The sequence below is a fragment of the Chiloscyllium plagiosum genome, chromosome 7 (assembly GCF_004010195.1).
Source record: "Chiloscyllium plagiosum isolate BGI_BamShark_2017 chromosome 7, ASM401019v2, whole genome shotgun sequence".
Classification (NCBI taxonomy): Eukaryota; Metazoa; Chordata; class Chondrichthyes; order Orectolobiformes; family Hemiscylliidae; genus Chiloscyllium; species Chiloscyllium plagiosum.
The window spans coordinates 78,452,790-78,470,248 of NC_057716.1; the positions used below are offsets into that span (position 1 = coordinate 78,452,790).

At 40.4% G+C, this 17,459-nt stretch overlaps 1 protein-coding gene across 1 annotated transcript in view; it reads right to left on the reverse strand.

Moving 5' to 3' along the window:
* Positions 1 to 17,459, reverse strand: part of LOC122551725 (low-density lipoprotein receptor-related protein 1-like) — a 1,892,490-nt gene that overhangs the window by 844,240 nt on the left and 1,030,791 nt on the right. Inside the window, exon 15 of the mRNA XM_043694091.1 lies at positions 15,994 to 16,116. Coding sequence (XP_043550026.1) covers positions 15,994 to 16,116 — 123 coding nt within the window. The remainder of the gene's footprint in view (positions 1 to 15,993; positions 16,117 to 17,459) is intronic.

Here is a 17,459-nt window from a genome sequence, read left to right on the forward strand (position 1 = left end):
TAGGATTCTATGACTCTATATTATTGTTCTTGACTGCAAAGTTAAAGATATTCTCACTGATGATCTGTCATACTTTGGTTGGTGTCTGTGTAGCTGGCTGCAATCAGCAAATGCTGGAGATAAGTAAACGACAAGAACTGCAACAGAATAATTATCCAGAACAAGCCTGATACACTTAAATAAGGACCTGAGAAGACCTATTCAATTGGCCATGCAGAGAACATTTTGGCATAAGTCAACAAGCCACTTTTAGGCCAAACAAATCCTAATATCAAAAGAATAATGTCAAGATATTAAGTCCATGTTACACCATGGTCACATGACTATTGGCCATACAAGATAACTAGTACATGAGCTGGCCAGAGATAAACCAAGAGATTAAATAGCACAAAAATGCATTCGAAATATTACAGATCTATAAATCTTAGTAACAGAGGGAAGTATCAGGGGTCACTGCCGTGAGAAGGAAGTTGGGGAAATCAGTTATGGGGATACAGAGGGGACAATAATTGTGAAAGAGAAGAACTTGACATTTTAATGGGGAATGTTAAGTACTGGAGGACATGGTTCACAGCGGGAGAGGGTCAGTGGCAGCCAACAACATGGCCTCAACAGGGGATCAGTGCAGCATGGTGGTTGCTTGAAAAAGCTGCGGGGGTGAACAGGGTAATGTTAAAGGTTGTCAGTCAAATTGGTGTGCAGGAATGTTTGGAAGCTATGAATATCAGGAAAAAGATACATGTGGGTTCAGGGGTTGCCAACTGATTACCAAGCTGATCCTGGGACTCACTGTGCCAAGCTCAAATGCACTGCTTTCCATAATCATGAGACTTGTAAATGTGCACTGGAATGGAAATGGCTGTGAGTGGGCAAAGTTTTATTTTGTCTGAGCATGCCATTTCCTTCAAATGAGCAAGGCACAGTGTGCCACAAGCTGAGAATGTCCTGGAACATTGTCATAGAACATGACCAACTGGTGGGTAAGGCCTGCAACATAGAGGAGAGAATGGCTAATCTATGCCAGTGGCTGTCAAGGTGATGACTGCTCTAAACATTAGTACAATTGTCTGTTTCCAATGACTCACTGGACACCTGTAAGAGATCTCTTAATATTGGACTCTCAAATTGTGTAAAGTTGTTCCTGATGGAATTTGCGCCATACCACACTGCTCAAACTCCTGTTGCTGTGATTACATCTGTGCTGCAGTGGAGCAGGTGGTTTTCACAACTTCAATGGATTCCCTCAGTGCAGGATGCAATAGAAAAATTGCATTGAGGGGACAATACCAATACACAGCTGGGTTCTTCAAAAGAAAACCATTTCATTGATGTGCAAGTCACCTGTGATCAGAGGTATCATATCTTAGAAGCCTGTGCCAGGTACCCCTGGGAGTTGCCTGGAAGCCCATATCTTGAAAACTCTCATGTTCCTCTTTGTTCCAAGACTGGCTGTGCTGGTTGACTGTGCCTGATGACTTTATCACACAAACACTGACTGAGGCCCAGTCCATCACAAAGCGGGCCATCATGAAGGCCTCCTGAGTAAGAGGATTGAAATCTTGATCTGGTCCAGGGGAGCCTACAGTACACTCCAAAAAATCTTAGCATGTTGTGCTCTGCACAATTACGGCTGGCAAAGAGGAAATGTGATGGATGCTAAAGAGCTGGGAGAGCAGTAGCAGTCTTCTAAGGAGAAAGATGAGGATATTGAGCAGGAGAAAAATCACTTACTGTATGATACAACAGAGAAGCATCTAAAGCAACCCATCAGATGAGATTGAATTAACACCCGTTTCTAGTAGATACAAGCTAGGTGTAGGGAATCACTGATTGCAAATTTGTTCTGCTCTAAAGGCAAACTATCCTGTCTATTCCCAAGGCAAATTCAGCTTTTGATTAGTGTCTTTCTTAGCCTTTGCTGTTACCAAATAAAAGTGAACCTTCTGAATTTTTTCTAGTATGTCATGATCCTGGGTTCAACAATAAGAAGAAAAAAACCGAAAGCACTGCAGATGCTGAAAAAGAGGAACAAAATGGAAACTAATGAAAAAACTCAGCAGGTCCAGCTGCATCTGTGGAAAGAAAATCAGAGTTAACATTCCTGGTCAGAGTTAACATTAAAGGGTCACTGGATCCAAAACATTAACTTTGATTTCTCTCCACAGATGCTGCCAAACCTGCTAAGTCTTTCCAGCAGTTTCTATTTTTTAACAGTAATAAGATGTTGGGCTATACTGGAAATTGGGGAAGGAGTACTCCCTGAGACAGGGTTTGAAGATGGGATGAGACTAAGGACAAGTAAGCTGTGTTTTTTGGTTTTTATGTAGCAATAGGTGTATGAATGTGCAATTGCTCTCTCAAGTGTCAGCCATGATACCTACATGTCCAACAGGCATTTGCTTCATGTTGCTCTCCTGCCCTGATGAAAGGCAGCTCTTCATGCAGTGAGATGCATGACTGGGCTTTACATATGTACAAGGATTCCTGACAGTGGCAATTATTTCCACTGAAGGCAGGTCAAAAGATGTAACAAACAGGGTGCCATAGCAGTGTGGCACATCAGTAATGAAGTGAATTTGGAAAGATAACACAAGAAATCTCACCAGGACTCATGGAAAGTAGCCCTCCATAAACTCGCTAGAATTGACATGGCCAAATTCTAGTAAAATTCAGCCTCTAGTTACCTTTAAGAAACCTCAGCAATGCCCATACTGATGCAGGCAGCACAGTCTCTCAGTGGTTTGAACAGCTGCCTCACAGCGCCAGGGACCCAGGGTTCAATTCCACTCTCAGGCAACTGTCAGTGTTTACATGTTCTCCTCCTGTCTGAATGGGTTTCCTCTGGGTGCTCTGGTTTCCACCCACAATCCAAATATGTGCAGATGAGATGGATTAGCTATGCTAAATTGCCCATAGCATTCAGGGATGTGCAGGCTCGATGGACGAGCTATAGGAAATGTAGGGTTACAGGGATAGGGTAAGGGGTGGGGGGCTTTGGAGACTGGTGTGGACTCAATATGCCAAAAGGCCTTCTTCCATACTGCATGGATTCTATAAACACCACTAGTACCAAGAAACGTTAACAATACTAATGACTCTCATCATCACTAAATCTTTCCAATACCAATACATCTCATTAATACTTAATATACCTTAGTGATGGTAATAAAGCTTACGTAAAAATGCAGAATAAGTCATAACAATTTCTCCCATGATAATTTTATCATTTCATGACCGGAAGTCATACAAATGCAACAGTGTAAGAGATCTTGTGGCTCAGTAGTTGTGTCCCTGCCTCCAGGCCAGAAGTCTAGGTTTTAAATTCTCCATTATGACTTGCTAATCTGGGGAAGGTGAAACCTGAACCCAGGTCTCTGACCAAGGGACACTACCATTGCACCACAGGAGCTCTTTTAAATGTTAGCAGCAGTGGAATGAGCGCACACCTTCATAACAACTGGAGCTTCAATGTGATGGAAGTGAGTGCAATTTTGTCATTTGAATTGAATTGAATTTATTGTTATTTGTACTGAGACACAGTGAAAAGCCTTGTCTTGCGAGCATTACGGGCAGATTACATAGTTAAATAGCATAGGTAAACAGCGGCAAATATAAAAACATAGGTTCAGGCGAATGTTCAGAGTTTGTGAGTACATTCAGTATTCTAACAACAATAGGGTAGAAACTGTTTTGAAACCGGCTGGTGCGTGTGGTCAGGCGTTTCCCTAATGGTAGAGGTTGTACAAAAACATTGCCAGGGTGCGCTGGATCTTTGAGAATGCTTGCGGCCTTTCCTTGACAGCAGGCCTGGTAGACAGATTTTACAGGTGGGAAGTTGGCCTTTGTGATTGTCCAGGCCGAGTTCACCACTCTCTGTAACCATCTCCGATCTTGAATGGTACAGTCACCATAACAGGTCGTGATATATCCAGACAGAATGCTCTCAATGGTGCACCAATAAAAATTGGGAAGGGTATTTGCCATCATGCCAAATTTCCTCAGCTGCCTGAGGAAGAAGAGACGTTGTTGGGCCTTGGTAACTAGTGCATCCACATGAAGAGTCCAAGAAAGCTTGTTGTGGATGACCAATCCCAGGAGCTTGACACTTTCCACTCGTTCCACCTCTGTGCTGTTAATGTGTAGGAGGGCATGAGTAATATCCCGCCCAAAGTCAATAATGAGTTTTTTGGTTTTGCCGGCATTGAGAGTTAGGTTGTTCTCAGTGCAGCATTTAAGAAACATTTAGACAGGTAAATGGATGGGAGAGGTCTGGAGGGATATGGATCAAAAGCAGGCAAATGGGGTTAGTTTAAATAGCGAAAATGCGCAGCATGGGCAAGTTGTGTTGAAGGGCCTGTTGTAGACTTCTGTGACTTCATGACTTTCTGACTGTACCATTTTAGACCACCCATCCACACAAACAATGACAAAGTGCATTTGTAACAGGGGCAAACAGATTGATTACTACCCAATAAATCCATCCAATACACCTGATTGTAGCCAGAAGATTGGAAGTTTCCTGGTCAGAGATGCAGATGGAAATGGAAAATCAGTGCTCTGCTCATAGGCATGGGCTTATCCAATGAAAATTGAAAGAATTAAGGATATAAGAGAGCAACAAAAACAGCAGAAGAATCTGAGGTGGAAGGAGAAAAAGTTATGATCACCCTTTATTTTCTCATCTCAAAATATTTGCTTTATGTTTCCACAATGGTTTGGTTCTGATAAACTTTATTCTAGGGCTACATTTCTTCGAGGTTGTCATATTTGCCTGTCTGCAGAAACCCTGGAGAAATGAATGAACACAATTTATGTTATTTCTCTCAGAGTTACGGCAGGCAAACATGAGAAACCCCCCATTTTGTGATAGATCATGAAACAGAAATGTCTTCATACTGAATCTTTAAATATTATACATTCACTTCTGGAAAAACAGAAAGGAAAATGCACAAGAAAACTGACCCGGATGTTTACAAGAATCATAATTTAGAGTTATACTGATATCCAAGTTTATAATGCCAATTCAGATGGCTGACATATTTCAAATGTCAGCTTAAGACATTATTAGGTGAAAGCAAGGGAAGATTTCCTTGTCATTGAGTTTATTCTGTTTTTATTTGAAATGAATGCATGGTCTTAAAAAGTGGAAAGTATTGAAATATCTCACCTGGATAAGCATAAAGATTCTGCAGTAGTCAGTATATTTGAAAATCAAAAGATTTAAAGTGAATTTAATAGTTAAGCTTGGCAGTGGATGATTTTGAACTGGATTTAAAAGTCAGCTTTAGCATTAAGTCTGCTCTACTGACATCACAAATTGCTGCATAAATCTAGCAAAATAACAATAGAACAAACTATACAGTGATAACAATGCCTGGCTCGAGCTATGAAAGCTTACAAATACAGATGACAAGTACAATTCTGATCAGAACGCTGCTGCTTAATGACACTTCACAGTTTACCAACTCACTCTTAGTATTGACTTCATCATATAATTCAATGTACAGGTCAATTTAGTTTATACTGTGTGGAAATATGGTATCCAAAATCCATGGAATCTGAAGTGCTGTATAATCTAGTGTATCCAATGTAATGTTTCCATTATACTTCCTTTCATATTTCTGCAGAGGATGTGGGTTGGTGTGGTGAACATCATGGGAAAATTCATCTCAATCAACCCTACATCAAACCTTGCATTTTATCCATTTATAGAGTCATAGAGATGTACAGCATGAAAACAGACCCTTCAGTCCAACCCGTCCATGCCAACCAGATATCCCTACCCAATCTAGTCCCACCTGTCAGCACCCGGCCCATATCCCTCCAAACCCTTCCTATTCATATACCCATCCAAATGCCTCTTAATTGTTGCAATTGCACTAGCCTCCACCACATCCTCTGGCAGCTCATTCCATACATTTACCACCCTCTGCGTGAAAAAGTTGCCCCTTAGGTCTCTTTTATATCTTTCCCCTCTCACCCTAAACCTATGCCTCTAGTTCTGGACTCCCCGACCTCAGGGAAAAGACTTTGTCTATTTATCCTGTCCATGCCCCTCATAATTTTGTAAACCTCTATAAGGTCACCCTTCCTACCACTCCACTTTCAATAAGGTATGAACCTGCACTCCAAGGTCTCTTTGTTCAGCAACACTCCCTATGACCTTACCATTAAGTGTATAAGTCCTGCTAAGATTTGCTTTCCCAAAATGCAGCACCTCGCATTTATCTGAATTAAACTCCATCTGCCACTTCTCAGCCCATTGGCCCATCTGGTCCAGATCCTGTTGTAATCTGAGATAACCCTCTTCGCTGTACACTACACTTGCAATTTTGGTGTCATCTGTAAACTTACTAATTGTACCTCTTATGCTCGCATCCAAATCATTTAAGTAAATGACAAAAAGTAGAGGGCCCAGCACCGATCCTTGTGGCACTCCACTGGTCACAGGCCTCCAGTCTGAAAAACAACCCTCCACACCAGTCTCTGTTTTCTACATTTGTTTTTAAAAAAGATATTATTTCCACTTTCCTTCAATTTCTTTTTTGACAATGAATATATTGCGAGGCAGGCGAACCAGCATAACTACTTTCACAAATCAATGGGGACAGGAGCAGACCAAGGTTCAAGGAGCTGGGAGATTAGTAAGCGGGGGCTTAACTGAGAAGCACCAGGGATAAGTAAAAGTTAGAAAAAAGGAGGAGACTAAACTTAAAGTGAAGGGAGTATCTTTCATATGAAGTAACTGGAAAAGTTAGCAAGTAAGACTCAATACGTTCAAGTCTAAATCATGGCAGGTGAGGTCAGCCAAGGAGAATGCGTGACCTGTCATATCTAGGAAGTCATGTACCCTAACAATGAGTAAGTGCCAATGTTGGACTGGGGTGGACAATGTTAAAAATCAATCAAGATCAGGTTATAGTCAAACAGGTTTATTTGGATGCACTAGCTTCCAGAGCGTTGCTCCTTCATCAGATAGCTGGTGGGGCAGGATCATAAGACACAAAATTTATAGCACAAGATCATAATGTCATGCAATTGATACAATATATTGTTCAATATATTGTATCAGTTGTATGACACTTTGACTCTCACACCTTGTTATCACACAGCCTGCCATTAGACACTACCCATTTGTTAGCCACTAATAGTTTCCTTCAACAGCTATTCACCCTCCCAAACAGATTGGTATCCACTCTTTAGTATGTCCAATTATCTTTATCTCTCTTTGGGCTCTATCCCCACGTATCATTTACTCCTTACACCCTTCCATCACCTAGACTTCTGCATATAAACCAACATTTTCCGAAATACCATCAATTCTGAGGAAGGATCACTGAATCCAAAATGCTAACTCTGATTTCTCTTCACAGATGCTGCCAGACCTGCTGAGCTTTTCCAGCAACTTTTTCGTTTTATCACTGCTGATGTGTCTACCAGTGCTCTTAGGAGGAACTTAAACTAGTTCAGCAGAGGGAGTGGACATAGTGTGCAATAGGTACGCAGCATATTTTAGTAAAGGAATCAAGGCAGAAGGTGTTCACCCATGTCAACTTCCAAGGGCGTAAGGTGAGGCTGAATGGCTTCTACTTCAATGTTAGGAGTATTAGAGTTCAGAGAGAAACAAGAGGTGCATGGATTAACACATGAAATTGCGATGGCTGCCATCCCAGAGACATGGTGGAGGGAGGAGCAGGTCTGGAAAATCAACATTCTGGGTTAGAGGATATTCAGGTATATATCAGGGGAGGTTGTAAAAGAGGAAGTGGGCTTCATTTTTCATTAAGGAGTTAATAACTACATTAAGGAGCGGTAGTATTTTGTATGGATTTTCAAATGAGGCTTTAAGGGTATGGGTTAGGAATAAATAGAGAATAATCACTTTGCTGGAAGGATATCATAGAACCCCAAACAGTCAGCAGGCAAGAGAAGAGTAGATATACACTGAGGTGTGTAAGAAAGAATAATAGGATAATTTTATTCACAGATGTTAACATCAGAGATAGTCAGCATACCTTTGTCAGAGGGATGTCATGCCGACCAAATTTGATTAAATTTAATGATCAGTGAATGATGCCATTGATGCAGTTTATTTAGATTTCAGTAAAGCCTTTGAGGAAGTCCCACACTGGAGACTAATCAAGATGATAAGAACACATGAGGTCCAGGAAAACTTGGCAAGTTGGATACAGATTTGGCTTAGTGAGAGGATTTTCCTCAGATACTGACAAAGTGAAACCTAGATCAAAGATGCAGCCCAACAAATGTGAAAGATGTGCAACAACTTTCGGAATTTGTGATCTATTTCACAATGTTCTTGCCTAATTTACCATATGAGTGTGAACATGTACATATGCTCAATATTAAGGAGATGCAATAGTGTTTGAGGAAAAGAATCAGAAGCATGTTTAATGGGGATCAAATAGCTAGCAATGATGACACCAATGCTGAGGTACTCCGGTGTCAATAATGAAATCACCTTGCAGTGTGATGCCCATGAGACAGACTTGGTGTGGTCCTTTGGCAGCAAGGATAACAAATTGTATTCGCATCCATGCAATAACACCATTGGAATAATACAATCTCTATATTGCTAAAGACTGCCTGATTACTGTCTTTGCTTGTGGACATTTTAAAAAGTACCTGTTAGGGAGAGAGAAAGTTAAGTTGATGTCCAACCAAAAACCACTTCAAAGCAATCTCCCCAAATGCTTGATCTGCTTCTAAACATGTGTAAAGAATGTAACATTATTTGCAGGGTTTTTATCTGGAGACTACATACAATAACAATAAATGATGTACATAGCCAATGTGCTGTTGAGAGCAGCACTCTTTATGAAGAAAATCAAGGCATATAGGAGAGAGTGAATCTTCAAGATTCAATGGGATGCAAAAGCTTGACATGAAGTCATCAATCTGACAGTAATATTGAATCTGAAAACAAACGTCTTTCTCTGGACAATCAGACTACAGAACAAGGTGCAACTCTTAACATGCTCAAGGAAGTAATGTTGAAAGAATGGACTGAAAGCTTCAAGGACACATTAATACGATAAAGAATATATTCAACATACAGAGATAAAGTGAAAGTGGAAGATGCCATCTTGCATAAAGGCTGTGGAGTCTTTATTTTGAAGGAAATGGGAAAATGAGAATTATGCCTGCTCTGTGGAAGGCAAGATAAATACATTTTTAGCCCAACATGAGCAATCAGATTAAGGATAGCAAGTTTAAGTGATAATACTGAATTTCAAGCTCAGGAGTATATATATCACAACAGCGATGGACCGTGGCGATGACCTTGGGTTGACCTTTTGATTTTCACAGGAATTGATTATGTTGTCACTTTTGACTATTCTGACAACTGGGATTTTGACCAGGTGATATCAACAAATACCTGTGAGATTGCAGAATGCCTGAAAGTACATTTAAATCGTTACAGAACTCTAGAGCAGCAAGGATGATCCTCAATTCATGAGTGAAGCATTGAAGTCTAAACTGAGCTGTCCCTTCATTACAGGCCACCGATCTGAGCTAATACTAAATAGCCTCATAACTGACTGGGGAATTCAGCACAATATTTGATGTTCACCACTCTTCCCAGTCAAATGAAAAGGCTGAGACGGTAATGAAAATTACCAATGGGATCATAAAGATCTTAACTAAATCCAGCACTGATTTGTAAAAGGCAATCCTCGAGTGGGAAAACAAACAAACTAAAGGCATGGAAAGTACTCCAGTCTGAAGATTAATGTCATTCCACACCCAAATTAGTCTTCTGATATCAAAAGTGCTGAAGCCAAATGCAGTAGTAGAAGTGAATGATAAAATCAAGGTGAAACAACAGAGAGCCAAATTTCACTTTGATAAAACTGCCAGATCCTCACCAAAGCTGAGAACTGGAGAGTCAGTTAGAGTTCAACGCTCACAACAAGAGTCAACCCACAAGGGAACTTGGGAGCTGCGTATGGCAATTGTCATTACATTTGTATGCGGTACATGTGAATGATCAGATAAATCATTGAAACTGCAGACCTCTATATACAACTAGATGAGCTGGCCTTTCATTGCAGGCCACTGGTCTAGAACATGTGATACCATGATCTGTATGCAGAAAGATTATAAGTCAGAGAGGTCCACCATTTCCCAAATGTGAAAATAGACCAGCAGCAAAAAAGTTTCAACAGCTACTGCACTACTAGAGGAAAAATATTAATAAAGAACATAGACACTAGATTAACAGAAATCAACAACATACCTACATATTATGAATAGATCTAAATTATACGCGGATAATATATATATATATATAAAATAAATTTGTAGAAACTGATAAATGTAAGTTTGATAAATTAATATACATTTTTATTCATGAATGATGATTTTCTGTGTTGACTTCTGTGTATTGGATAACTTGTATCTGGAAATGAAAGGAATGTTTAGGGAAGGGTAATTGTACACAGTTTACTCACTGGCTTGTTACAACCAATGTAACCTCAGTCTCTGCTGTAAGTGCTTTTACTCCTGTCTTTGGCAGCCATTAAACTTATTGCAAGAAACAAAATGTTGTCAAAGTGTTTATGCTTTCCCATTATTGGATATATACTATTGATTCCAACCATTCCCTGTGGTACTGAGTTGCAAGTTGTTTTGAGAAAGATGTCTTTTCTGAAATCCCTCTTGGGTTTCATAGCAACTGTCGACGATTGGTGGCCTCCAGCCATGCTACTTCCTATGAGAATGAATGTGATCTGTGTATCAAACCCTTCCATAATTATAAAGATTTCTATTTTGTTAACCCTGTCACATTAAAGATATAAATTTTCCACAATTAACTTTGTGAATTGCCCTTTTCTGAACATGTATACAAACCATCTTTGCTTTATTTCTTCTATAAATGCATGACACCTTGGGGCATAATTCATGTATTTATTATTGTTTTCAAAACAATTCTATCAGACCAACCTTTTTCTCCTTTTCTTTCCTGCCTAATCTTGAAATAATTTTTTTGCCAGCAGCAGTCAGAATGCCCTAATGTTTGTGACCAGGCTGATAAACTGCAAATTTATTGGTACCTTGTGGCTGCCTACAAAGAAAAAGTACAAACAGTCCCCAGATTGTGAAAGGTTCTGCTCCTGAGTTAATTCGCATCGATTTGTACCCAAGTTGGAACACAACGCAGGACAATATTAAGCAGCCATCCATAAATACAGGAAACAATCATATGCTGGATATTTAAAATTATACCCCTGTATAGGATTGCACTTGTAAATACGAGCATTCATCAATCAGATATTTATAAATTGAGGAGCTCCTGTAGCCGTTATAGTTTTAATATTCTCTGATCCAATTCCAGTTATTGGCTTACTGAAGATCACTTAAAATTGTTCACCATTTGCTGAAACTAAAATGCTTTTAAAGTCTTGTGGCTTGTCTGATATGTTGACGTCTTTTCACATAGTGTGGAATGAGTTGACGAGGTGGACTGCCTAATGAGTGTTAATTACTAAGTCTACTCAGAAGACTGAAATGTTCAGTATTAATGTTTTGACCACGAGCAGGAGGTCGAGCTAATTGCAATTGGCTTTAGCCCACCAGACGGTTACTCTAATCGCTCCTGTTATTTTTTTGTACAGTTGCTTTGAGCTCATGGCGTAAACATCACATTTATAGAACACTCTTTGAGTAACTGTTACAATCTATTTTCATTCATCAATTTGTCTAATGTGTAAGTATCCTTTTTGATCTATCTTAGTTCCTGTTTGGCTTTCAGAACCATTAAGTTTCCACAGTTTCTTTTTTCAGCAAATGTCAACTGCACAAGACTGGGAGTAGTAGAAATGTCCAAATTCATTGAAAAGCTTGGCCTCAGAAGTACAGGCAGCAAGTTCCAAGAATTACTGAAGGTTTGAGATGTGTTAATGACTAGAATCTTCTGTTAAGAAAAGAGGTGAATGGCTTAATTTGATTACTGAAGCACTGAGGGCCTCTGAGGAAGTCAGGGAAATTACCGATTGATGGTTTTATCCTGACTGAATCTTTACAGGAGTCTCTATGGCAGTATGATCAGACAGTCAGAACCATGAGAATTCGGCACTTTGTGCAATATTTGTACAAATTACTTGGAGCAATTCCAAGTCAGTATAAAACCTGGTGAGGAGTGCAGGAGCTGGAGGATCAGAGCATTCCAGCATTATGGCGCTTTGACACGACATACCACCCATTCCATCAACAATGTTCACACACCTCCCATTCTGAACTGACGTCCGACAATGCTCAACACCCTATTTTCCCCCTGACAAAGTTCAGCCCCCCACGGCCCCTGACTTAACACCCTCCCTTATGAGAAAGTCCATCCTCCCAAAGAATAATCACCACCCTCCCATCTTTTCAGACTCTGTCACCCTACCAAGCCATCCCTCACTCAACAATTCTTACTCCAACCTCACGCTGATGGAAATTTCTCATCTCTCCTCCCAGCACAGATTTCCCCCACCTCCTGACATACTTTGCAAGATCCTTGACACCGGGTTGGCTGATAGGGAAAAGGTAGGCCAAGGTGAAATTGCAGGAGAGATACCTTGGTTCATGACCAGGTGATGTGTAAACGTTGATCAGTTGGTGAGAGAGGGGTAAACAATGCTAGGGGATTGGAGGGTGAATAACATTGAGCAGTGAGGGATGGGGTGAACATTGTTAGGAGGAACATCATCTGGAAAGGATTGCACAGTTTCAGGTGTTGACTGGAACATTTTAAATCTCTGCCAGTCGATGAACAAGAAGATAGGCCTTCAGTAGTGAGCCTTCAATACATTATGTAAAAGGAGATATGGTTTCACTTTCCACCTGGCCTCCTGACTCCATTTGCCATTACATTTAAATTAGAACAAACAGCAGAAGCTGCAAAGTTTCCTGGGCATTTTATATCACTGTCATGTTGGGGATGGATGGAGGGAATCACTGTCTGCTATTGACTGGGAGATCTGAATAAACATGCTGCTCTTCCACATTGATTGACAGCCATTGTTGCTTATCACAACATCTGGAACCTTGTTAATATAACTGAAGTGCACTCCCCCTCAGCCTTCTCTTCTCCAGGGAAAACAAACCCAGCCTATACAGTCTCTCCTCGTAACTGAGACATTTCATCCCAGGCAACATCCTGGTGATTCTTCTCTGCACCCTTTCCAGTGTAATCACATCCTTCTGATACAGTGGGGACCAGAACTACACACAATTTGTGACCTAACCAGTGTTTCGTAAAGTTGTAACAAGACTTCTTTGCTCCTTTTATCAATGTCCCAGCTCTAGTGAAGGCAAGTATCCTATACGCCTTTTTCAAAAACCTGTCCACCTGTGCTGACACTTTCAGAAATCTATGGACTTGTACACCAAGGTCCCTTTGGCCCACAGAACTCCCTGGGGATTTACCATTCAATAAGAATGCCCTTCCTTCAGACCTCCCAAAATGCATCACCCATCCTTACCACAATTTAAGTTCCATCAGTCATTGCTCTGTTCCATTTACCATCTGATCACTATCAGACTACAAACCCCTCAATTACATATTCTCGATTCTCTCTCATCACTCCATTCCTGACCTCTTGGCTTTCTGCTTCCAATTCATCATCTTGCTCCTGACTTCTTAACACCATTCTCCTGACCCCTCGCTGTCCCACTCTTACCTATTATCACCCCACTCAAGACTTATTCCCACCACAATCCCAACTTCTTATTCCCCCACTCCTGATTCGCATGTGTGCTACTCATCGTCACCCCACTCCCAACCTCTTGTACTCCTTACTCCCAACTCTTCGTCACTCCATTCCAACTCCTTACCACAGTGCTCCTGACCCCTCAACATCCGATTCCTGACCCCTGCTGGGGGCATGTGGGTGATGAGCAGGAGTCAGCAAACGACAGTGATAGTGTGGGTGGCTGGCAGTGAACAGACGCAGTTTGTAACAATGAGCGGTCAGGAGTGGGGTGGCTGTGGGAGAAGCTGATAACAGTGTTCCTTTTAGATTGAGTTTGTTCTGTGCCCTCAGACAGCTTCCTGAGGCGTGGCTGGCCTTGATGAGATCAGGACTGCAAATGCATATGCAGGGCATGCATCTCTTGCACTGTGACATCACGATGTAAGGTCCTCCAAAATATTATATGAAGGAAAAGTTCATGAAGCTTCGCAATACCTTAAAGTTCATTGCTTTTCCATTTCATGCTTTACAACAGCTGTTTAACAGCAATCTCAGAACAGATAATTGCTGTGGGACATCCCTGCCGCAATGATAAAACACTCCAGCTCTGGGAGGACAATTCACTATTCATTCTTTAAACATTATGATAGCACAACTACACAACATAACTGTGCCTAATCTGCCTTACACCAGTAATTGCGTAGCATAAAACAGCACAACAAAGCTAAATGAGATCCAACTGTTAGAATATAACAAGCTGCATTGTTTACTAAACTGGATTATCAAATAAAAACTGCAATGGCTGGAAATACTCAACAGATCAGTTGATATCTGTAAAGATAGAAACAGAGTTAACTTTTCAGCTCAATGTTAAAAATCACACAACACCAGCTTATAGTCCAACAGGTTTAATTGGAAGCACACTAGCTTTCGGAGCGCCATTCCTTCATCAGGTGGTTGTGCAGGTTGTGTGATTTTTAACTTTGTACACCCAAGTCCAACACCGGCATCTCCAAATCATTTCAGCTCAATGATCTTCAGTCAGAATGCATTTCAAATTTCCATTATCCACAGCATTTTGCTTTTGATGCAGGTTAGGGAGTGATATCCTGGAATAAACTGTCTCTTTATGAAACGTAGTTTAATATTCAAAAATGCAAGAGCATCGTTAAAATAATGTCATGCCCCCTCCCCTCCCCCATCCACCCAGGAGAATTATATACTATAATAACCAATTTATTGAATGACTTACCTCCATCACCCCATGAAGGAATTACCAGCAAGCTTTTTTTTTATTTTTTGCAGCTATCAGTTAAATTTGAATCAGAAATCACAGAAATTATGCATGAATTAACAGCCAAATTATGGTTGGTATGAGCTATACATTAATCACAAAAAAGCAGATAAATTGAGAATATACCATGAGGTTACACACAGTCACATTGCTCCTTATCCAACTGTGGGAACACACGTTATTTCTCAATCTTCCCAACTGGACCTCTAGAACATAGGATCTCTTTTTTGAAAATCACTCAATGGCTTTACTTTTCAAATCACCAACATTAGTAGCTCCACTTCATCTAATTTTCCTTGAGACACTGATCATCTAAACTGAATACTCCAACAGAATCTACTTAGCTAGATTCATGGCTGTCTTTTGGCACACATTCATCAAATACTTTGACAAAGGGTCAGTTAGACTCGAAATGTCAGGTCTTTTCTCTCCTTTCAGATGCTGCCAGACCTGCTGAGATTTTCCAGCATTTTCTCTTTTGGTTCCTCAAATACTCCTTTCCCTGACAGTTTTAAGTCTTGCAACATTGGCAAATTTGAAGCACGCCAAAGAAGTTTTCACATCACAATCACTGCTCTAACCAAATCTTTTGGTTCATTTCCTATTACCTGCACTATACACACAGCTACTTGTAAGTATATCTTCTCTGTTATTCTCCAACTGCAAATCTTCTTTGTTCTGTGCACTTGGGCATCTGTATTTAACTTCCTTCCAAATGGTACTATTTTCAGATCAAGAGTCACTAGCTTGTATGGACTAGTTTACTTAATATCTGAGAAAATTACAACTGATCCCTTTAAAATTAATGCAAACTTTCCAAAATTTATTTTACAAACTTTCTTAAAAACAATTACAAATTCCATAGGTCTTATAAATAAATTGTAAATTTTCCTGATCACACTGCTTCTATGTCAAAGGTTATCATAATAAGATAGCGACAAAATGGAACAAATGAAATACTGCATCAATTGGAAATGGAACAGATCAAAATGGGAAACTTACATTTGCAGGTAACGTTGTCCTCATCCAAATATTGACCATCAGCACAAGCACAAACTCTGCCACCAGGAATGATCAAACACAGGCTATTGCATCCACCGTTGTTTCCACGAGTCAAGTTATCAGCTGGAAGGGAGAGTGCAATGTCAGTAACCATAGATTTTCATTTTAAAAATGTGATTAATACCAACTGACTACAGTTTGTTTGCAATTAATTAATATCTTTTTTCTACTTCTGAACTCTGCTACCTTCTATATCCTCCCCTGGAATAAAACTGTCACCAAATTTACTGAGAACTGCACTTCCAAAAATCAAGAGTCTAGCTTTAGACTTACTGTTCACAGCAACATTTCTTCAACAACTGATACGTTCGATCACACCTTCATCTCCAACCATAACACTCTCGTCCCCAGTAAAAATAATTCTTACGTGGTGGACTGTGTTATCATCGTGGTGAGAAGCCCTCTGTTGTCGCCAAGACATAATATGACATGATGTTTCGATACTGACCACTGATGGCTTGTGGTCACCGACCTGCTCTGTTAATTAAAACAGGATTCCTAGCCTCTAAACTGCTCTTGCCAACCATAGTATCTGTTCACTTTCTGATAAATGATAGTGGGGATTCAGTGATGGTAATATCATTGAACTCAAGGGGAGATGGCTATATTCTGAATTGTTGGAGATGCTCATTGCCTAACACTTGAGTGATGTGAACATTACATGTCACATGTCACTATAAGCCTGGGTCTTGTCTGGTTTCTCATTGTATCTAGACATAGACTGCTTCAGTACCTGACTGTACCTCTTTTTCTTTTTTCTTGATGAGTGAAAGGATATTGAAAGGGCAGTAATTGGGCGGATTGGATTTGTCCTGTTTCTCTGTGCACAGGACATGCCCGGGGAAGTTTTCCACATTGGGGATGGAGATGACAATGTCATGGCTGTACTGGAATATTTTAGGGGATCAGCATGTTCTGGAGCTCAAGGCTTAATTAATGACAGAATATTGTCAGGTTCCATAGGCTTTGCAGTATCCAGCTTTTTCAACCATTTATTGGCGTTCAGAGAAGAGCCAGTAGAATGAACCACAGTATGGAAAGACTGTCTTATGAGCAACGGTTAAATATGTTGGGACTCTGCTCATTGGAATTTGGAAAGGTGAGAGGTGATCCCATTGAAACATATAGGACTCTTAAGGAACTTGACAGTGCTGAAAAGATGCTTACCCTCATGGGAGAGTCTAGGATCAGAAGGTAGTGTTTCTGAATTAAGGGATGCCAAACTAAGACTGGGATATGGATGAATTTCTTCTTTCAGAGGTTGAGTGTCTTTGGAACTCCTTTCCAGAGTACTCTGCGGGGGCAGAGTACTTCTGTATATTTAAGGCTAAGAGAGATATATAGTTTGATGGATCAGTAAGACAATAAGGGTAATGGGGAAACACAGGAAAGTGGATGTAAGGACT